The 23,356-nt window shown below is 38.5% G+C and overlaps 1 protein-coding gene across 1 annotated transcript in view; it reads left to right on the top strand.

Moving 5' to 3' along the window:
* The window catches only part of AHRR (aryl hydrocarbon receptor repressor), an 82,119-nt gene extending 66,267 nt beyond the window's left edge, over positions 1–15,852 (top strand). Inside the window, exons 5-11 of the mRNA XM_071448922.1 lie at positions 4,605–4,694; positions 5,982–6,111; positions 7,554–7,687; positions 9,081–9,280; positions 10,951–11,063; positions 12,006–12,147; positions 14,745–15,852. Of these exons, the coding sequence (XP_071305023.1) occupies positions 4,605–4,694; positions 5,982–6,111; positions 7,554–7,687; positions 9,081–9,280; positions 10,951–11,063; positions 12,006–12,147; positions 14,745–15,852 (1,917 nt within the window). The remainder of the gene's footprint in view (positions 1–4,604; positions 4,695–5,981; positions 6,112–7,553; positions 7,688–9,080; positions 9,281–10,950; positions 11,064–12,005; positions 12,148–14,744) is intronic.
* The last annotated feature ends 7,504 nt before the right edge of the window (positions 15,853–23,356 follow it).

The following is a 23,356-nucleotide window of genomic DNA, read 5'->3' as shown; positions in this document are numbered from 1 at the left end:
TAGCTACTTATTTAGATCACCAGAAAATGGCCCCATCCCACATAGGATGCAAAAACCCAGTGATCCACTATTAAATGAAGCTGTTCCAGATAAACTGTGAGCCAAGTGACCCTGGAAATTTAGTACCCAAGTTGCGTGACTCGAAAATCTGTTCAAAGCAAGGCATGGCTGCAGGCCTTGACTGTTGTACTTTAGTAGCCATAGTAACATAGTCTCTGGAGACCTAATGCTAGTGAATTTTCCTTTATTTCAAGGAAGAGTAATAAGAGAAATGTGCATTGGAACTCGTTCTCTCTCTTTTTTTTTTTTCCTCCTCCTTATTTTTACTATGCCATGACCTTGACCAAAATATCTTTGAAGTATTTTCTGGCTGATTTTCTGCTACGAGACCAGGAAAAAAAAATCAGGATATATAAAGGATCTTGCCAAAGGAAGTCCTATCTTCCTCAAAATATTTGCCTTCATTCCCAAAGAGAATCTCTTGACTAATAAAGTTTCAAAAACTTAATGGAAGGAACTGATAACTTTCATCTCACAGCTACTGCAGGCACCAGAATAATATCATACTTTCTTTGAACTGACAGATTAATTGTTTTTTTGTTTCAGTAGCAGGTGCAGCTTTTCGTGAGTACATAATTGGATGTACATGTTTTTTCAAAAGAACACAAGCCCCTATCTGGTGCCAAGCTCTCTTTTTTTTTTTCATTTGGGAAAAAAGTCCCGCATGATTTCATTTTTTAAGTACAATGTAGAAAACTCATGTAAGTGTTTTTAAAAAGCCAAATACAAACAAACAAATGTTCACAATACGTACTTAAGTCTGTCTCACATGTTTCAGCTATTATCCTGGATTAGAAATTCCATCTGTCATTGAATCCATATGGTTTACCAAATGGCAGTTTAAAACCATGTATTTTTTGCAGATTTGAAGTTAGTTGTTTTTTGTTGTAGAAGTTTTAAGGTCCATACTAATAGTTTTGCATGTTTGTTTCTGTGTGTGCATGTGTAAGAACATGCAATATTGCAAAAAAGTTTTAGTTTGCAAGTGGACTCTACTGATTGAAACACTCTTGTTGTACACAAAACAAATACCACCAACACTGAGTGGTGGAGTTTGGTTATTTTCCCCTCTAAATACCAGAGCTCCATTTAGGCTGTCCATAATTTCTGCTGAGAGGATTAAAGTGAAATGAGAAGAGCTGTCTTTGCTTCTCTGTGCTGTCCCCTCAGTGTTCAGGGCAAACGTGTGCTGTCATTAAAGAGTGCAAACTGCACAGGTTCAGGCTGGCCCACGTCCTCTTCCCTGTTTCATCTCTGCAGGTTATCCATTTCCCAGGCACGTGGCTGCTGTGGTTCTGACACAGCACACCTCCTCTTCACTGGGAATGAGAGAAAGCCATTGCTGAGAATTTTATTTCAATAACGGAGAATGTTTAAAAATCATAAGTGGAGCCATATACTTTGCTGTGATGTTTAATGTGAGATGTGGTAACTTAGAACAAAAATGCTGGGAATAGTTTTCACTCATTCTTGTGGACTGAAGCTGTCTCTCCTACTCAGTCTAACAAGTCACTAGGCTTCCAGCCAGAAAAATAGAAAAACCTCTATGCAGTGTTACTGTAAAGGATTTCACTATGGAGTTGTATTTAATACCTGAGAGATTTATCTGAGAGGTTGGAAAAGGTATTTCCCTACTGATTTGCCATCACCATTACCCACTCAGGTGGCAAACACCCTCCTCCTTATCCCCACCTCTGGTAAGTAGATAAGAAAAGTATAAATCCCAGCCCATGTCTGACTCTATTGAGTCTTCTGTGTTACAGATGTCTGTTTTCCCACTGAACTACAGTTGAGGGTAATACTAAGGAAGCAGAAGAGTTTGCAGGCGTGGATGAGACTCACTGGTGTAAAGTTTTACTTGATATGCAGCTTGTCTTTTTTTTAATGTGTCTGAAGCAGCAGGTTTCCCAGCTAAAATTAATTTAGAGACATGGAATTTGTGTTAATCCTCAACTTAGTCATGTGGCTCCGTAAAAGTTGTTTTTGCACCAACGTGGATTTTGATTTCCCTGCTTGCAGGGCAAAGAACCTGATGTCTGCAGTTGGGGTAGTGAAAACCAGGGGGTGCTTATTTAAGAGATATAACCTCAGGAGAGGACACCAGCATTTTGAGAACAAACCAAAAACAAAGCAGGGGAAGTTTGGAAAACCCTTCATTTACATACATGCTTCAAATCCACACTTGTTTCTGGCTTAAGCTAAACACATGGCTGCTTGAACTTTTCCTCCACTTCTTCCCTCTTCCTCCCTCCCACCTCTCTCTTAATGCCTACTCCAACCTCACAGATGTAGTTGCCAGTACACTAATCTGAATCCCTGGAAATACACATGGTCCCATTTCCCTTTCCAATTTTTAGGAACTCATGCACCTAGTCCAGCCTGACTCTAGCTCTATGGAAAAAAGATGTGTAAAGAAAAACCTTCCTGCTTTCCACTGTGGGGCATCAAGTCATACATTTTAAGGGTAGAGACTGATCTCTTATATACGTGTCTAGGCCTAAAGAGTGTGTAAGACTAATTTTTGAACAGATGAATTTATCTCTTGATTCATACAAGCAATCCTTGACAAAGGCAGATATTCCTCCAAGGGCTGAAAAACTCCAGCTTGCCTGCAGGACAATTGGAGAGTACATTTTAAAAATGTTCAGCATGATAATATGTAGGATTCTTTGATAAAATTCAGATCTTGTGGTCTTTGAAGCTTAAACAATAGAGGTAGGGCTTGGTGTGTCACTTTGCATAGCTTAAGAACTTTTATTTAATTAAGCACATTTCTTTCATTTTTTAAATGTTCTTAACTTCTGCCTGGTCCTGTTTCATGGGCAGGACTCGAGGTCTTTCAGAATATGCCTGGTAAGGGGCACAGACAAAAGGGAGCTCCTTTAAGTGTCCCACAGTTATCTTTATGGAAAATTTTAGTCTATCCAAATTAAAAGGCCTGCCAGATGTTCAAAACGTAATAAAATTCCTAACATCACATCACTGATGGTTTCATTGTTATGAAGACAAGGCCAAGGAGACAAGATGCCAAAAATGCTTTCTTGTCGCCGTTTGATATTGGAAATGTATATGACAGATACCATCCACGGAGGTTCCTCTCAGTGCTGTGAGAGGTGCAGATGTGAAGATGCAGAAATCTTGACACACCATCTTCTTGTTGGTTAGGTGCTGGGACAAATTTGGGCATTATTTAGAGCAGGAAATAGCACCAGTTGAGCAAGTCCTTGTGCTTGAAGAGTTGACAAGGATAATTAGTGTTGAACACAAGCACAACTAGGCAGAGATCACTCTTATTCTGCAAGGGATCTGCACCTATGGAGCTGACCTGGAGCAAAACAAGATTTGCCATTGACTGTTCTTAGCATTGACTTATGGCTAGTATTGACCTGATTGAATCACTTGCTGCTATGGCCATTGAAGGCTCCCCACTACTCTTCTCAAGTCATTGATTCCCAGGTTCTTCAAGGCACAGAGCCTCTGGCCAAGTGTGGTCCCATGGGGCCACGTTTCCAAAGGTGCTCCACATTTATGATGGGAGCCAAACCTTCTGAGGAGGTCAGTCTATTGTGCACTGAACTCTTGAAATTCTGCCCACCATTGTCACAGTGGGAACAGCTTTCAAGCAGACTTGGAAATCTGGTCCTTATTTAGGAACCAAAAAGAGAACCAAGCTCACAAGAATATGTCAGTGTATCTGGTTACTGAGCAATTGAAAATCTGTCCTCACTGTGTTTCAGGATTAACTCAGGATTAATAGGCACATTGAGAGTAAGGGGAAGCAAGGATGATAATAATAATATAGCAGTATTTCAGCAACAGCTATTTGAACTGTAATCTCAAAGACCTCCAAACCACCACACTAAAAGATCTAGACTGCCTTGGAGTGCAAGCCTGCTGGAGTAAAGATATGCTACCAAACCTTTATCAAGGGAAGAGAGGCAGAATTGATCAGTCCTTGTGCAGCTGGGGACTGACTTTTTATATTCATGGGGACTGACTTTTTATATTCATTGCATTCGTGCAATTATGTTATGTATGTATTTTTATAGCAGCTTAAGAAAAAAGACATACAAAAAAACCATACAGATCCAGTTTTAAAGCCATGGTTAAAACAGCACATGTATTTAATTTTCCCTTTGGATGTTATTATATTAAATGTATTAATGCATATATATTTAAAGCAATTATTATGGAATGTGCAGTTTTAAATTAAAAGGAAAAACAAAGTAGTTGACACTTGCTATTAAACTTTTAATTCTATGAATTAATGAGCAAATATAATTATGCAGACCATTAAGCAGACAATAAACTAGTAATGCAATATGGTCATTATACTGTAATTAAATATTTTAACTTTTTTAGAAAAGAAAGAAAGCATGTTCCAGGTTGTTACTCATTTTTCATGGTAGGAAAGAATTTAGTGTCCAAGTTTTTGCAGAATGAGTTTTTTCTTTCCTAGGATATTCTTAAATTGATTACATTGATACTATTTTTATTCTTTATCTTCTGATTATCTTTCAATGTATTTTATTTTCCTTTTTCAGTCACTGAATGGTTTTGCCTTGGTGGTGAGTGCAGATGGAATGATATTCTATGCATCATCGACAATTGTGGACTATCTAGGGTTTCATCAGGTAAACGTATTCAGAATTACTTAGAATACCCAGTCACTGACATTGTATTAACTTTCTTGTCAATACACATATTGTCAATATTATAACTTCTGCTATTATTTGTAAATGCAGCACTGTATGTTGCATACCTTTGACTGCTGATTAGACATACATTTACTGAAATAAATTTATTTTACTATACCATCTCAGACTAATTTTTTTTTGTCAATCTGACAGGTGAAGATTTATTTCTTGCAATTTCCTTTTATAAAGCTTTCGTTAGCAGAAACATGATCCATTATAAAACTAAGATTTAGCTAGAAGTTTTTTTTCGATTTCAATATAAGATGCTGCTTTTCTAGGCTGGCTGGCTGTGTGTAATAAGTATATTCTAAAGTCAGAGAATAACAGAATCACACAGTTGTAAAGGACCTCTGGAGGTCATCTAGTCCAACCTCCTGCTAAAACACATCGAGCTAGAGCAGGTTGATGCAGGACTAATCAAGCTTTGAGTTTCTGTGACCCCTCTGGAAGATATTTTCCAGTGTTTAGCCACCAAGACCGTAATTTTTTTCACTTATTAATTCCCAGCTTCCTATGTTGCCACTTGTGTCTGTTGCTTCTTGCCCTCTCACTACCGAGAAGAGTCAGCCTTTGTCTTCCCTTCCCCTGCTCATTTGGTTGATGTATACAGCAGTACATTCTTTCTGTGGTTTTCCCTTCTGAAGGCTGAATAAACCCTGTTCATCTCTCCTGGATGTGCTCCAGCTCTCTTAAGTGTCTTGGTAGCACTCTCCTGAGCTAATTTTGACATTCTAATCTCTTTCTTTTCATGAGGTACCCAAAATTAAGAGAGAAATTTGCCTTTGCTGAACTTCCTGAGGTTCCTCTCAGCCTATTTTTTACAGCCCACCAAGGAGATGCCTTGCCCTCCCCAGCTAAGGGAGGTACCCTCTGCAAACCCCCTGAGCATGCATTCTATCCCATGATTCCTTAGTAAAGAAATTAAAGAGGATTTGTCCCAGCATAAATCCCTGGGGGATGCCACTAGTGATCACTTGCCAGTTGGATGTTTATTAGTCACATTTGCATACATACAAAAGAGTTAAGAATAGAAAGAATCATCTTAGGATGTGAAGGGAAAAAGCAGATGTTGAGAAGGAGGGGTCTTTGAAACAACTTTCCTCATTAAAGCTGCTCTGAAGGTGTCCTACACCTGCCATTATTTTAAGCAAACTATCAATCTAAAGATAAGGGGCTGCCCCTCTACAGTTACTAATTAACCATTCCTTGTTGTAATTGTTTCAGACTGATGTAATGCACCAAAACATATATGATTACATCCATGTGGATGACCGCCAGGATTTCTGCAGACAGCTGCACTGGGCCATGAATCCTCCCCAGATGTTGTCGGGACAGCAACTACAGTCAGAAACAGGTGGGATTGTGCATGTTGGTTGGAAACATAGGCACCACTGTACAGAGGGAGAATTGCACTCCACCTATGCTCGTATCAGCACCATCTCTAGTCAGATTCTTCACTGGAAAGATGCACAGTGGCCATCTATTTACATTATTGTCTCAGAGATTACATTTCTTCCTGATCCTGGGCATTTATAAGGCAGAGTGCTTAAGCCACTGGTGCTACAAAGTTGTTTCCTTTGCTTTTCTCTTATGTGCCTACACGTTTTCTTACACGCTCAGAATGAGCAGCATCAGTTCTTCATACTGCCAAAATTTTGTTGGCAACAGATCAGGACATCAGTAGTCCTCTCATTGATGCAAAAGGTTTCTGTACAGAATAGCCATGGAAGCATCATTTTCTGCCATTTGTTTTTCCATGCAAAATGATGTAGACAGGAGCCTTCCGAAGAACAAATAGGTTTAGCAATGCACCTTTTCTTCTGAGGTTATACTTCCCTAGGATGGGGATTGGATGCCTGCCATCAAAGTTTCTCCTACATGAGATATTAAGCTGAAATCACAACTACAGAACTTACAATCAGGTTGAGATTGCTAACATTATAAAGAAATATCGATCCCAGCAAAATGTATGCATTTCACCAGAAGTTGAGGTAGTAATTGAGGAAATAAATTGGGAAGTATAATCACCAGGTGAGTGGGGAGAAACTTGAAAGAAATCCTTCAGCAACCTCTAAGAAGTCCTCAGGAACACAGTCATGTAACTTTGGTGGAATTTCTTGCATTTCCTGAAAAACAGTTTTTGTGTTTTACAGAAGAGTCTTATAAATATCTGAGGAGCTTTGCAAGATTTTGTAGGAAGTACGCAGGAAACAAGCAAAACAACATGCGCTGCTATTTCAAAGTATAAAATTTACAAATATTTGGAATTTTCATCCTAATGTATATTGTGGAGAATTTCAGGTCTCAAGTTCATAGTTTTGTATAAATACTTGTGTCTTTTGGGAAATATTTCAAAAAACTGCACTTGTACAAAAAAATCAAGGAGGTGCAACACCTGAACATTAGCTAAAAATCTACTCTCCATTTTTTTGTTGTGTTTTTTTCCTAGGATTATAATTTTTCCTTAATTTGCTCTCCTGTCTAATGCATTTTCTGTGATCTCTGATCTCAAAACCAGCAACATCTGTTACCCTGTTTCGCATCATTAAAAATCACAAAAACCCAGGAAATAAAGTCCAAATTTCTGAAGATACTCCCCCAAATTCCATTGCAGAGCTTTTATTTTTCTTTTGTTAGAGCATGTGCAGATGTATCCATACATGACACCATTGAATATTCGCCCATCCATAAAGCAATTTTTAGCAATTTCCGTAACAGCTTCCTCAATTGGCTACAGAACATTTTCATTATTTCTTAGTGTGATCTGATATATGTTGCCTCCACTGTTGTTCCTAGGGGAAGAATATATTCTCAGTAAATTGTTCAAAGCACAAGAGAATGACAGCATGACAACAGATTATTCTTCCTTTTTAACTCGCTGTTTCATCTGTCGAGTTCGCTGCTTGTTGGACAGTACTTCTGGATTCCTTGTAAGTACAACTTTACTTAGATCACTGTAGGCATGACATAATAGACTTTAATTACTTCATATGAAAAATTCTTCAACATAAATATTGTGGAAATCCATGGACAGGATACACTTTTCTTTTGCTGTGCACTAACAAGAAAGACCTAGGATAATTATTAATATATGTAAAGAATGATGGGAGAAAAGAAGACTGTAATATTTGAAATTGAAAGACTTAAAAAATTTTTATGTTTTAAGCTCTCTTTGACAATATCTGTCCTCAATTTGTACTGGGCATAGCCCAAGGGTGGCAAGTCTGAATTTGAAGAATTAACATTTAAGCCCAAAGTATTTGCTTTAAGGAGAAGGAAAAATAATGATCTGGTTTTTCCTTTTGTAAAGAATCCTTTAATAATAAAACCCAGAATTAGAAAGTGTCTTGCATGCTCCATACTAGGAGCAGTTCATTTCTAGAAATCACTTCTTCTCCATTTCCTTAGTAAAGACCAATATTTCAACTTAGGGGAAACTCCAGCACATGCAAAGAAAATGAAACTACCAGCATGAGACTGAGAAATGCAAGTTCTGTCTCAGATGCTCATTTGCTGGGAGGCTGTGGGTCTCAACAGCCATCATGTCTGCATCCCTGCTTTAATCTCGTAGCTCTGGAAAATGCCTAACTCAAATGGGCTGGTTTTTCACTGGGCATTTTTTGGTAGTTAATTTTTTCACTGAGAGGCAGCAGCTTGCTATCAACTTGAACCCTGCCTTGTGACTACACAGACATTTGAGGCAGGGATGGACAGTTCCTTCCAAGCTGTGCACTCTCTATGTGGCTATCTTGAGCCTATTTTTTTCCTTGGTACCCGTCTGCACCACCCTTGGGTTGTGCCAGTCTGTATACTTCCCAGAGAAAGTGCAGAATTGAGGAAAGAACTAAGAAATCTTGCTGGAGAGCATGGAAAAATAATGGTTCCAGCTTCAGTGGGGTATGGAAGAAACAACTCAGTGTTTGCACCACTGTACATGGCCCGTTTTGGCAAACAGAATGTAACACAGAACTTCTACTGCTGAGTATACAAGAGAGAAAAAACTCTCAAGCAGCTTCAAAAGTCTCATCTTACTGTTGATAGTACCTCCACCCACCCTGTCTCTGAAATGGCATGGTTTAAATTATATGAAGAAAATGAAATTCGTAGTTTGAATCGCTGATTCAAAACTGGGTTTGGTTAAATGACACAGTCTATAGGTTGTATTAGTATTTTAAATGTTTATACACTAAATGCTTAAGTTGTTGGGTTTTTTCTTTTTTTTCTTTTTTTTTTTATGGGGGATTTTTGTTTTGTGGGGTTTTTTTGTTTTTGTTTTTTTGGTTTTTGGTTTTTTGTTTTCTTTTGGTTTATTTTTTATACCAGACAATGCAGTTCCAAGGCAAACTAAAGTTCCTCTTTGGACAAAGGAAGAAGTCGTCATCAGGAACAGTATTGCCACCTCAGCTGTCCTTATTCTGCATAGTGGTACCACTTCTGCTCCCTTCTGTGACAGAGATGAAAATGAAAAGCCTGCTTGTGAGAGCAAAACACAAAGCTGATGATGCAGCAGCAGCAAACACAAAGTATTTACAAATCAATCTTTTGGCATTTAGTGAAGATTATGGGCTATTAAGCATGTAAAAACCACAAATTATGTTAAATATCTCTCCATTTTAAAACTCTTTCTTAGAAAAGTGAATAATTAATCTGGATTTACTATTGAATAAAAAATAAATATAATGCAATTACTATAATAGAGCATAATAGAATGCAAGATGATGCAATATATTGTACTTTATTTATAATACCTGTTAAGTAATTTATTTCAATATACAAAATTTTATATTATAAATGGAACATAAGGATATCTTTCTAACCTTCAAAAGTTACCAACGCAGTAAGCCAGCTGTAAAAGTGAAAAGAAAAAATATTTTTACTGCAAGCTTTCTAATTTCAGTATCTTCTGCTAACACAGTTATTTTGACTTGGGCATTTTGGTAACAAACAAAGGAAAAGGAAGACTTCAGAAAGCTGAATGTGTGTGTGGGGGGGGGTGTGTTCACAAAGAGTCTAATGAGTTGTATTTGGTGTATGCATTTATCTTTCAACAGAAGTTTTATGAACATGTAAATTTACAATGCACTAAATGGCTCGGGGGTGATCATTTGGTAGCAATCACAAAAGATCAGGACAGATTGTGTTCAGACTCATCTCCTTCCTAACACTTATTTTTGATACTCTTCTATGGCAGAATTTGTTGACATTTGGGGCTAGGATTGTATTTTCTCTTTTTTGCTTAAATATAACCTTACAGTAATGAGTTCTATTGCTGTGAAGCAAAATGCTCATCAGTATCACTGACAGTACCATAATTTGGCTTTTAATTAGATTATGCTTGTGTATGTGTGGATTCAGTATCCAGATGTATAATGTGGTTCTAGTACATACATCCTTCTGATTAAATTGCTGGAAGTCTAATATAATGGCCTATGCAGGCTTTTGGAATTGAGTTGGAAAGTCATTTCTACTTGCTAGTTTTTCCAGTGGCCCAGGAGAAATTAACTGATGATCAAAATTGAGCTCTCAATAGAGAAGTGCTTTACTACCTGACTGGACAGTGGCCAAGGATCTGACAAGAATGAAGCAACCATTTATCTTCAGTGTTTCCTTTGGTTCAGGCATGGTAGCCAAGGATGGTGGGCAGATTTACACAGTTTTGTTTTTTTCAAGGGTCTTAATGCAAGGAAGCATTTGTAATTCTGGATTACAGACAGTGCACCCTTTTAAAGCCCTGATTGAAGCATTTTCAACCAAAGATTGGAAGAAATACATTCAAATCATATGGTGCTTATTGCTAATTGAAGTAATGCCAGCTCTTAAATGCATTGCTGGTCTCTGTGATGTACGTACCTCCAACGTAACTTGAATAGGAAGAGCAAAATATACACAGCATTTGTCTCAATTCCAGATGAAATTTATTTTTCCACATATAGTAAGTCATGAACAGAATATTCCTAAACATAACTATTCCTCTTAATTGAATACAGAACTCCATGCACACACTAGTTGCAGAAACCAAATGATGCAGGAAAAAGATAATTATTTAGTGCTAGTTACTATATATATAAACCAAACGCCTTTGCTAACGGCCACCAGCTTGAAAATCATATCTTTTGGAGTCTCTGATTCTAGAGTCTGTGCTTTCAATCACTGACAAGGAATTTGCCACATTTTCTCCCCTCTACAGCTCCAGTTCAAAAGGTAGTTCAGGACTTTGTGAAGCAACAGAATTATATGGAAGAAACAGTCACCATGAAGGTGCTGCCTTCACTAATGCATTGCAGATTGCTGAAAACCAAATCAAAGGTACTGCTAAGTACTTCTAGATTATATAGAGTTTATGGAAAAAGAATCTCATCCTTTACTTTCTCCTGAGAAGTTCTTCAGGTTTTGGTCCCAGTGCTCTCCTTCTTCTCCCTAATAACCTCTTCTTTTAAAAAATAAAAAAAATTGTCCACCTCAAAAGATAATGCAGAGTAAGTCTGTGGTTTCAGAGGGGGTAGAAAATTTACAGAGAAATAAACAATCATGGTAAAGAGTAAATAGTAAATAAATAGTAGTAAAAGAATACTCAATGTATGCTTACCTAAAAGTGGCAGCACTGAATTTAATAAGTTTATGTGAAAATCCTGATAATTAATAACAATATCTATTCCTCTTTGATGAAAACTGGAAGATATGTTACAAATGTTAGTTTTCCCCAAAGATTAGAAGACAGAGGAAAATTAGAATGCATTGTCTTTAAAACTCATGATGTGCCCACAGCTTTGACTCATGCTTTTTCAATGTTTGGCTGTGGAAAAATTATGAGTCTAGGCTCTATTACAGATTTTACAATGGATAAAGTTTTGATGGTAAGTCTACCCCAGTGGGCAACTTCTTCTTGAGCAGACTTGTACTCATCCTTCTGTCATATCTGCTGGAAATCATTAATGTCTTTAAAATTATTCTCTCCTATAGCTCCATTTTTCATTAACATTTTTTGTGGGTACTACTACTACTGACATGAAAATTTTAGAAGGAATGACTGTTACTGTAAAATCCTTGGTTACAGTTTGAGTGCCTTACTAGACTTTTCAAATTTTAGTTTTAAGATGTAATTTGCTTCATTTTGTGACATTTTAGATTGTACTTTCCTATGCTGATGCTTCTAGGGCAACAAAGAAATCTTTGAATGTTTGAAGTTTAGCTAACAAAAAATATTCAATACCGCTTGTATTAAAATCTATTTTCTTTTAAATTATATAGCAAAGAATAATGGAGAAAATGGCATTTCTCTAGTCAAAGTACAAACAAATGAAGATCACTGGGTCTGGGTTCAAGCTAACACTCAGCTTCTGTATCGAAGTGGTTGTTCAGAATATGTCCTTGCCCAACAGCAAATGTTAAAGTAAGTATATTTTCCAGTACCAAAAAGAAAAAAAAAATAGGAAAATGAATGCATTCTTTTTGTATGAAATCTTTCAAAGGGCTGTAGTGACCTAAGAGAAGAGCTGAATGAGAAGAATTTAGTTTACTTATGATATGGAAATCTCTTTCTGTCTTGGAACATATGAAATGGCAGCTACAATCCTAAACAATATTTATTTTCTGTCTTCAGCCTTTTCTTCTTCTGAAGTTGAGTATACATATACATTAACACAGAAAGAAATCACTTGATTATTAATATATGTCTTTCTTGCACAAAAAAAATGTATTCTGGTTTTGTTTTATGTTGCAGCTGAAAATCTAGTGTCCTAGTTTTTCTGCTTATCAGCATTTGATTATGTTAAGCTTTTTTTTCCCTTCATGTAAGACAGTTAAGCTCATGTTTTCAGTTGTGTATGTGCAACATAAGCTAAAGAAGGGTACTCATGTTCATTGTATGCTTGTAGACAGAGATATGTAGTTGCCTGTAGGCTCAGTCACAGAGTAACTAATCTCACAGTAAACTACTCTCACAGATTTGCATTAGATTTGCATTGAGAGAGGAGTTTTTGGATGAGTTTTACCCTTTCCTCTCAAGTGGGCTTTGCATCCTTCCCCCATGGGACTGTCTGTTCCAGTTCCTGTGGGCCTTGTTGAAGTATCTCTTCAAGCTGGTCTGAGGGAAGAGATAAGAGAGTGGACTCAGAGAGCAGGGACCAGGAGTTTTATGTAGCCACCATCTGACCCAGTGTTAAAAATGTGGCTGTTATCCCAGATTTTTTCCTTCAAAATGCCTTGCAGGTGGAAGAAGTGAAAAAAGTCTTTGCACTTCCAGAGTAGATATTCCTTGCAGGGGGTGTATCTCCCAAGATCCACATGAATAGCAGGGAAGCTCTCACCTGAGGATCCTGGAACTTTTTACCTTTACTGAGATGGCACAAACATCATCTTGCTGTGTCAGGGAATGAACTCCTATTAAGAAGCAGATTAAAAGGGGCTGTTTCTTTTATTAGTTTCTCTGCTTCCAATTTGTTTTTGTGTAATTAAGCATGTTTATTTAGTTACATTTTTGCTTTCAGAGAGATTAAAATCCTTCTTTTATGCTTGATAGTTCCCACAGACTGAAGTATAACAAGAGTTGGCCTTAGTGATTATATTCAGTTCTGTCTTAGTCTGCAATAGAATTTGTATTTGCTGCAACTTTTTTTTTTGTTGTTGCTAAAATGTATGCTGTCTTCCAGGAAACATAGATTCTCTTGGAGAATTTTCACTGGATACTATTTCACTGTAAACTTATTAATTTTGGGGTTTAACTTTTTTTTACTATTGCATTTTGTTCAGTCCTCTGCTTCCCAATCTGACCATTTTCTGAGAATCATGATCTGCAGCAAACTTTTATCAGACCATTTGCATCTCAATACAGTCAATAATAAAAATAAGATTATTTAGCAGAGGACTGAAAATATTTAATGCCTCCAAAAAAAAAAAAAAAAAGAGTGAGACAAAATATTCTGCTTTCATGGTGTACATCATTACAGTGGGACGTTCTCTCTTTGTAACAACACGGACTCCCTCTACTGGAAAATCCTTTTCTTGCACACTGATTCAAGGAAACTCAAGGAAATCTTGAGTTCAACACTCAAGGAAAAAGTTCTATTGTGAACTAAGAAAAAGCCTTCCAAACCCCTCAGCAGCTCTTCAGGTTTTCATGCGCAGTTTCCTACTGAGATGTCTGCTTCTTGCTTGGAGATGCATGAGGTGGTTTCATGGCACTTGATCCCACAAAGTTGGGAATCAGCACATTAGTGAATTCAAGACCTAAATCTTAGGATTTGGACCCCAGTTCTGAAAACAGCTGCTTTGGGAATGGAAATGCTCAGGCAACACTCTCTGTCAGTGTTCTTTTTTAACTGAAGTTGAGTACTTCAGCTGGAGGTCACGGAAAATTAATTCACTAGCCATCTTAGAAAACAAAAGGCAGCATAAATTAAGTTAGACATATAAAACAAACATACACCCAATATGAACATCTGTGACTATTTGGTTATTTAATTTGGGCATTTTATTTCCTCTCAGCTGTGTTCTTGAATTGTAAGACCCCCACAGTTTTCCCTCAAATCACTCTGATCGGAAAGCTCTTATGTGTCCAAATAACTCTTTGTTAACAAAATATATCTCATTTAAGATACTGCTTGTATTTTATCTCTAGAATTTTCTACACACAAATATTATTTAGATATATTTTAAGGGAAGAACAAAAGTGTAAGGAAATTACTGTATTGCACTACAATTTGTAGGTTCTTTATTGAACTGTGTGCCTGAAATGGAAGAACAATGCATGAATTCAAATGAAGCAATGCCTCAGAAAGTTAGCTGTGCACACACATTGACACCCAGATGCAGGGACACTCTTTTGTTCTCTTAAGCAAATGCAAAGATTATGTGCACAAGAGTGTGAGAGTCCTGTATTGAGGACAATATAGGGCTTGTAATGCATGTTGAGCCACTCCGTATCCCAGAAAACAACCATTTAGAAAACTCTGATTGACCTGACTTCTTTTTTTCTACTGTTATTGAAAGGGAAGAAGATGAACAACTGAAGATACTAAGTGGTTTTGCCAGTTTGAAAGGAAACCTGGAGGGGCTTTCCTATAACAGTGCCATTGAAACTCTGGGCCAGTGGAAGCATCTTAACTGGGCAGCAGTGAAGAATGAACAAGATAATGTAAAAGTGAAGTTTGAGCCTCATACTAACGGTGAGTGTTTTATGCAAGAGGAACCTCTCAGCTCTAACACATCAGGCATTCAAAACAACTGCCCCACAAACAGTAGCTGGACTTTAAGAAACTCCAGTTCTTGTTCTATGAGCCAGAGAATGAACACGTGTCCAAACAGGAGAGCTGGATCATTCTATAACAGAGACCAAAACTTCTTAAATTTGGCATCAACTTGTCCTTCCCACTGGGGGAGCGCAGAAAACGGCCAGTCCTACTCGGGGCTCCCACAGCGCTGTGCAGAGAACTATGCCACAGACCACGGGAAGCTGCAGAGACCATTCACATCCTCAGAGTCTCTCTATGACACAGCCACTCCCTTGGAGATGCCTATCAAAACAGAATACGACTCTGACTCTGAAAACATTGCTGATAACTACTTGCAGAGCCGAGCATGGCTGGATGAGAGCGGCTCGCTGAGGAAGCAGGGGCCCGGCTATCCCAGCAGAGTGCACCTCAAAACGGAGCCAGACCTCTGCCAGCCAGCCTTGCCTTGCCAGAAGCCAAGGCACTGCCTTTACACGCCCCATAACTGGCAATGCATTGTAGCAAATCATCCCAACAACCTGAACTTCAACAGAGCTGGCAAGGGCTCACGGAACAGGGAGGTGCCCCCCTTTTGCCCTCAGAACTCCTCCGTGTGTTTGGAAAGCATGCCTGACCTGCCACACACAGCTTGCTACGGCCACTTCTACAGCCCCAGCCCAGGAGAGGAGAAAGAGCAGATTAATGAGGTGTTCAAAATGCCATGTGAATTTAAAAGCCCCTGCTTGGTTCAAGCGATCAAGCGTGAGCCCCTGGATTCTCCACCGTTGTCCAGCAGTGGACAGAACAGAGTACACGCAAGCTTCCCTGAAAATACATTAGCAGGTCCTGTGCCTCATAAAACCACTGAATGTACATTTTTGCAATAGATTTTATAACATTTGAAATATTTATAATGTTAAAAGCAAGAAGTTGTAGATTCTCTTCCAGTTGAGTTAAATGATTTACTAAAATCAAAAGCCAGTGGAAAGATTTTGAGAGCGTGTGTGTGTGTGCACCTGTGTGTGAAAAGAAACAGACACAGGTACACACAGCCTACTCCCTGCTACTGCCCTTCTTTTAGTGATCTTTGGAAAGAGGAAAGAAAGATAAAACCTCAGGCACAGAAAAATAATCGTTACTTGCTGCACAGGTATACCTGATCATTTCTCCTTATCACCTTTCCTCTCTTGTCTACAGTGCATTAGCAAAGTCTAGCAATTTCTGTTTCCTTCGTTCTCTTTGTTTTTCTCAAGCTGATGTGATGCCTCTGTGCAAATCAAAAATATTTATGGTTTTCAGTGTGGTCAGTCTACCATAAGAGGTTTTGGTTTATAATTATTTTTCTACTCTTATAAGAAGGATCAGCTATTCCTTCATCCCAGCATTAAATTAATGGCAATAGGAAAGGGCTTCCCAACACAACTTCTTAATTTAAAAGGACCACGTAAGTAAAAATAATGACTTGCATATGTGAATTAGAAATTATTTTACTTCAAACTAAAGTTACTCCTAAATTTCTTGACTAGTATTATTCTTTTAGAATCCATATTTTTCCATATTTTTCCATTTCATTGCCATCAGCCTTTCATGTTGCTGCTGAAAGACTGAACAATGGGATGTAATCTACTTGTATGAGTTACAAAATGCTGTTAAGTATATGTGAGAACAAAGTATTTCTCTGATTATTTTCCTTGCTGTTACTTGTAACATCAACAAAGGAAATGCACTTTTTTACTTGATAGTATTTTTTTGACTAATAGCAGCTTGTTAGATATCGTCACCCTACATCAAAACCAAATCCCATACTAAGATTATTTTCAAAAACATCCTAATTTCAATCCCAAAAAGAAACCCTTAATCTCACTGAGAGGTAGATGTATACCTTTCAAAAGCACTTCAGTGCACTTTAGTGCTTTTGAAAACAGTGTATACTTTTCTTTGAACCCAGACAGTAATGCATTTCCACAACAACAAAAATAAGTTATATTTTGGGTTTTGTTATTGTTGTAGTTTGACTCCTGCACTAATTTTTGTTTTAAAATTGCACTATTTCAACTTTATATCAACTTCACCTATATAACAACCACATCATTTAAAAAAAAAGCTTAGATGTATGTATATGTGCTTTTTGAAAGAAGCCCTGTAATGAATGTCTTCTTTTTCAAAATGTTATAAACAATTATGTCTTCCTTTACCTGTCAGTCACAAAGGGCATGGCTTTACATGCCAGATGAGTGGCATAAAATTCTCCCAAATGCTTTAAATATGTGGAATAAATGAAGTTTTCAGGTAGTGTAACGGTTCTGCACCTGGGAGGCTGCTCTTCTCCAAGAAGATTGACCATTTCTTCTCGTAGAATTTACTGCCTGTACATTAGAGTTGGCAGGTGTAAACATATTCATTCTCTGCATGTTAGTGCTTATGAACTGTGGTATGAAATGCTTCACACTGGACAGTAAAGAGGGGCAACAACATCTTACTGTATCTTGGGTTAAATCTGTCATAGTCCAGCTGACCATATCCAAGCCATGAGAATGTTTCCTTTTTTGTGTTCAAGGTTCATCAGCTCCCTGTTGGCCATGTGCTGCCTATTGTTTGAGACAGTCTTGATATCCTTGCTCTAATCCTCCTGCCAGTGGTTGCAATGCAATATCAGACCCGTTTTGAAGTGAGATCACAGTGGTGGGATTTACACTGCTCTCCAGTACACCACTGTCCACATCACATAAACTCAATTTGCCAAATTGCAAAAGTACTTGTGGGCAAGCAAACTTGTTCTTCGTGCAGAGGAAGATAAATCAGTGTTGCTGCACAACCTCTGCCTCACTGATTCCCTATCTACGTGATTACAAGCAGCAGTTCTTTAGAGTCTCACTGAGTTGCTGTCATGGTCCTTTGCTTGGCATGCAGCAGTGGCACTGGAGACTACTGTGTGCCTCAGAGCTGCCTGTAGGGTTGTGCTATGATCCCTGCAATATTCTCCAGTCCAGCTCCTTGTGCAGCAGCCTGGCAGAAACCAGGTGATGGGGAGACAGGGTAGTGTGGGAACCGATGGCTGGGGGCAGGTGGAGGGCACACCTGCATGACCTCTGACAAGCTGCTTGTTCAATTCCACACTTGGAATCACTGTCACACCCCTCTGAATGAGAGTACCTGGGTTCAGTTTCAGACTGCCTTGCACTTTCTCACTTCATTTGCATTGATGAAGTGTGACTCTAAAAACCATTATCTTCATCTGGACATGCTGATCCCATTTTGCACAATGGGAGTGGTTACACCAGGTGCAGCTCTATAGAGGACCAAAAGCCTTGTCTGTGCTTAGAAATACTACCTGCTATGACTACAGTGGGAGAGCTGTGCTAGCCAGGTCTCTGAGTGCAGAAGTAATTTATATGAACAACAGAAATTCCCTAAAGTTTTCCCTGTTACAAAATTTATTCTTTTTTTTGTTGACATAACTCTATTTGTTCTCAGGCTTTCCTGGCACATATCAGTTAGAATTATTTCTCTCATGTTTCCAACAAACCCAGACACATTTTACACATCTTGACCAATATTACAGAGGTAGGTGAAGCTTCTGCATGTAAGGGAATGCAAACTGACACATGAGATGTAATGGGCTTCTAGGTGGATGGATGAATGTGTGACTCAAAAGTGAGATGTCACCTTCTGACTCCCTGCTATGTAAACGCAGTCAAAAGTTTGTTTCCTTATTATTCCATAAAATCTAGAGACAAGAAAAACAAACTTATCCTGCACATCACATTTGATTTTGGCCCACTTAATTTGTGGCTGAGTTCTTACTTCAGGTCTCACATGAAAAAATGTGGTATCAGTAGAATTCCTTCTAGTCTAAATTATCACACATGCAGTACAGCAATCTACAGAGCTGGGTTTATGAAGAGATCAGCAGTTTATCCTCTTTTTTGGACAATTGCTAACCATTGATGGTAGTAAAGAAAGACCAGTTCCTTCTAAGTACTTGGAAAGAACAGAGGAAATAAATGCTTAAAATAATCTCTTGCCATTTGTGTTTAAGGCACAGATCTGCCTTCAACCTCTCCCCACGATATGTGCCCCAGATTGAGTTGGCACTGAAACCAGGCATTGCATTGTACCCTGTTAAATTACCACTGATTTAATCTCATAAACCTTTTTTGTATGCAGACATTAATGACCCCCTGGCATTGACCAGTAATTAGGATGAAAGACAGAGCAGTTCTTTAAAATGGTTACATTTTCTTAGTGGTTGTTGCTGTTTTGGTATTATTCTAAAAAACAGCACTGAAAAGGAGGGTTTAAGATCTTTTCAGTCACTGGTGTTTAGCTTTTAGCCTTAATGAACTGGTATTTGTATCCCTTCAGCACAGCCCTAAAGTCTATTTTAAGAGCCTTCCAATGCATTTATTGTAGCAACAATAAAAAATTATTCTTGTAGAAGAAATGCCTAGTCAAATGGTTGCCTAATAGGAGCTTGGAGCATTCAGGCTGAAAGAAATGCCTGACTGATAATAGCATTCAAACTTCCTCAGCCATAAACCCTCCAGAGGCTGAGAGAGAATGGATTCATGAATTCCCTGATCTTTGGGGAGGGTATATTTTGGTATGGAAGGTGAGCAGTTCTAAAAGCTGTGAGAAGGTGTCTCCCCCTGGGATGTTACCTGGTCCACATAGAGCAGAGACTATTATCAGTGCTAAAGCTGCTGATTGAGGTCTTGACTTTACTGAGAATGTGACCTGATTTCAGCTGCCAGTGCACAGCTGTTGAGCACCATACAAATGCTAGTCCAACACCATTGAAAGCTACTACTTCTACTGAGAAACAACATGATTTGAGCTAGGGGTAAGCTTGAACAGCAAAAAGAGTGGATTTTCCTGCACTTCCATAGTGACTGAAACTGGGGCACACCTCCACTGAAGGTAACACTCTAAATAATTTACATTGATGTTAAAGTCTTTGAAAATCAAAGTAAAGCTTAGTTTCAAAAGTTCTGAGTGAGGGCAGCACTGTGTGAGTGGTAAGCTTGCTTCAGTTATCCTGGGTTCGGAGATTTAACAAGGGAAGTGAAAGATTAAGGGACTGTACCTAAATTCACCATAGGAAAGACTAACTTCCTACTCTTTGATTGTAACATATTAATGCAAAGTTTAAGTCTGTGGTTTTCCCACCCTTTATTGGAACAGTCATGTATTCTGAAAGTTCTTTCATCTGAGTCTGCTCTGGATGGTATAGGGTAGTCTGACATTTGAGCATCAGTCAGTTCAGTAAGACTTTGGGTGCTGATCCTTTGATATGATATTGAGATAGGCATGTGCAATTCTTCTGGAGATCCCTAGGGCTTAACAATACTTAAGAGGCAACAAGCCTGAGGGATAAGATCAGCTTCTGCTGCCTATAAGCTCTTCTTAACTCTTTCTGTTGAAGCCATTCTGGAACTTAAATAGGACAGCCTCACCCACTGTAGTCATTTCGGGAAACCCATTATTTTGTCATAACAAGGTGTTAGGTTTTAATTAAAATAGTTAAAAGCCATCATTTCCCCTGCCTTAGGTAGGGGTAAAAAATTAAAATACTTATTTTCTTTCATTTCAGTGCCACCTAACCAAGAAAACCAGCCTCAGAATGACAGGGATGTAGACAGATTCTATTTTTTCTTGTCTTCTCTGCTCTTTTTCTCTCTTTCTCTCTACTCTCTTAGGGTGTAAGCATTCAAAATGGAAATACTTTTCTTATCATACTGAAACAAAAATCCTAAACCTAAACTAGACTGTAGAAACTTCTCACTAGAACAGGAGTTTCTTTCCTTGGAGTTTCTTCTTTTAAATCCAGCCAAGCCCTATGAGAAATTGTGCATCACAACTGAAACAGGTGCTGTAACATGTAGAGAGCAAGAGATTGTGCAGGTGGCCACGCTCAGGATGTAGTCACAAGGCTTTTATCCACCTGAAGGAGATTCATACATGAGGGCTGCACCCAGTAGCTTATGTTCATAGTCACTACCACCCTGACAAACAGATCTTTGTCATGTTTCAGGGACATCTGGCATGTTCTTGTCATTACATTTCCCTATTGTGCTATCAGAAATGCCTCTGAACAAAGTCATCAGTGACAGGCTGAAATATATTCTAAACACACAAAGTCCTTTAAAAAAAATAAACTACCCAAAAGTCTGGAGCTCCAAGCACTTGCTTGTGCTTAGGCAAAGATATTCTTTGAGTGGTAGTCTGGAAGGAAAGTAAAAAAGACAAATTTTGGGAAGAGAAAAGATATATTGCCATCAAGGTGTAATTATTGCGTGACTACAGTATTAATTCTTTACCCACACAAAAGTTCTGTGGTCTGACATCACATCCTCTTTTTTCTTCTGTAGAACTGATTCTGTAATTTTGTAGGCTAAAAATAATTTCTTGGAAAACAAGGATTTGAGTAATTTCAATGCTAAGATGCATTTCTCAACCAGGCTGAAATTCTAGGAGGCATGAAGTGCTCCTGTTCCTTGCCTGTGGCTAGTTTTCCAAGCTGTGGCAAATTCAGTGTGTGCATTAACTCTCTTGCTGCTGGTAATTGTGCAGCTGATGCTCTGACTATGCAGTCCTAAGTTTCTAAAGATTTCTTGATGCAACAGAGCTCAAGGGACAGCTCCAGGTTCATATTTGTACTGATAGAATTATGGTAAATAAAGATGTGGTAGAAGGCACTAGAAAGAACATCAGCTTGGCTAATCTTATTAATTGTATTTCAGCAATTAAAAGGCATTAAAAAAAATCTGGTGAAGTTCTGGTCTAGAGCTCCTCATTTTGCACCACAGGAGGGTGTGAGCTCTCCCTTCTGAACCTCTTTTTTGTCTTTCCTTTTTTTTTTAGGATTTTGCGCCATATGTATCCTCCCTGTGTTGATTTAAAATGTGAAATAAGGAGAGGCAAGCATAAACTGTTGTAGGTTTTTTCAAATTCTTTTAATTTTGTCTTTCTTGAAAGAACTTCAAAAAGGCAAAAGTTATCTCAGTTCTCAATGACAGTATTCAGTTTTGTTTCTACTCTCACTATAGCTAAGAAGATTCCTCCTCTGCACGGTCAACAAACTTCCCTCTTCTGAAAGGGTTCTTCTTCACACCCTCTCCCCCCTGAATTCCTTCTTAACAAAACCAAAGAACACTTTCTTCCTTAAAGGCAATTGCCTTTTCTTCCTCTACCTTTTCCACCTTTTTGATTGCATAGGATGGTACATTTTGGTCTCCGTCCTTTCTGTTTTCTGTAGCTTTATTTCCACTTTAGGCATACTTCAAAACTTTTGCCAAAAGAACAGTGTTAGGCAGAAGTGCAAACCCTCATTTCTCATCCCTCTTTAATAAGATGGAGGTACTCACTAATAACAGTTGTATACCCAAAACCAGAAAAAAGGTCACTCTGCTGGTGAAACATTCTCTCTTGAGGAGTCTGTACTGCCAAGCAACCCCCAGCCACCACCAACAGTTTAGTGCTGCAAAGTATGTACGTAATGCCAAATCCTTTTTTCTTTAGATATGGTCTCTCTTTCAAAAAATCAAGGAACTAATTTTCCCCTTTTTAGCTTCTTTCATTTTTTTCTACATGGGTTTATTCTTTCACTGTGCAACTGCACTTTTAATTTGCAATTTTAATTTTTTTTTTAATTAAGAAGGGTATGGAAGCATTGCATAACATGTACAGTGCGGTGTTTTCAATTAGTCCATTTTAGACTTTGAGATTAGAACCACAAATAATGATCAAGCATTTTAATGTGACTCCATGTAAAAGACTGTAAGAGAAATGTCTGGTGCCAATAACATCATCACCAAAGGGGTATAATCTGCCATTACACTCCACTTACAGTCCAGTATTAAAAGTGCCATTCATGCTTCTCCTGAAGAAACACAGTGGAGAACAAGACTAACTCTTAGCAATCTGGTCTAGTGGAAGGTGTCCCTGCCCATGGCAGGGGGATTGGAACTGGATAATCTTTAAGATCCCTTCCAACCCAAACCATTCTACAGTTCTATGATTAACAAACAGTTGCATGGAGTTCCAAGAACAGTTTTGGGCTATCTGGCACTCCATGACTTTTTTGGGGAGGGTGTATTTCTGGAGAGAACACTGCAACCACCCCAGCACTATTTGAAAATGTGCTACATGATTCAGGTAATGCCTGCACTGGGGCATGTGGCTGAGGCAGGAACGCTGCCCATCTGGGGAGATGAAGCAGCAGACAGCTGCAGCCCTGGGGAAGCCAACCCAGGGAATTCTGTGGGGTCACCTCCAGTAATGTGTGACCCAAGCAGCACCACTGGCTGTGCTGCTCCTTCCACAGGAGTATCATAGGTGGCATGGTGTATTGCTAATATACCTGTAAAAGGCATTGTGGCAGATCCAAAC

The sequence above is a fragment of the Agelaius tricolor genome, unplaced genomic scaffold (assembly GCF_023055355.1).
Source record: "Agelaius tricolor isolate 1412-34295 unplaced genomic scaffold, bAgeTri1.0.p SCAF_2, whole genome shotgun sequence".
Classification (NCBI taxonomy): Eukaryota; Metazoa; Chordata; class Aves; order Passeriformes; family Icteridae; genus Agelaius; species Agelaius tricolor.
The sequence above is the reverse complement of the archived record's forward strand: the minus strand, read 5'-3'. Positions and strand labels throughout refer to the sequence as shown.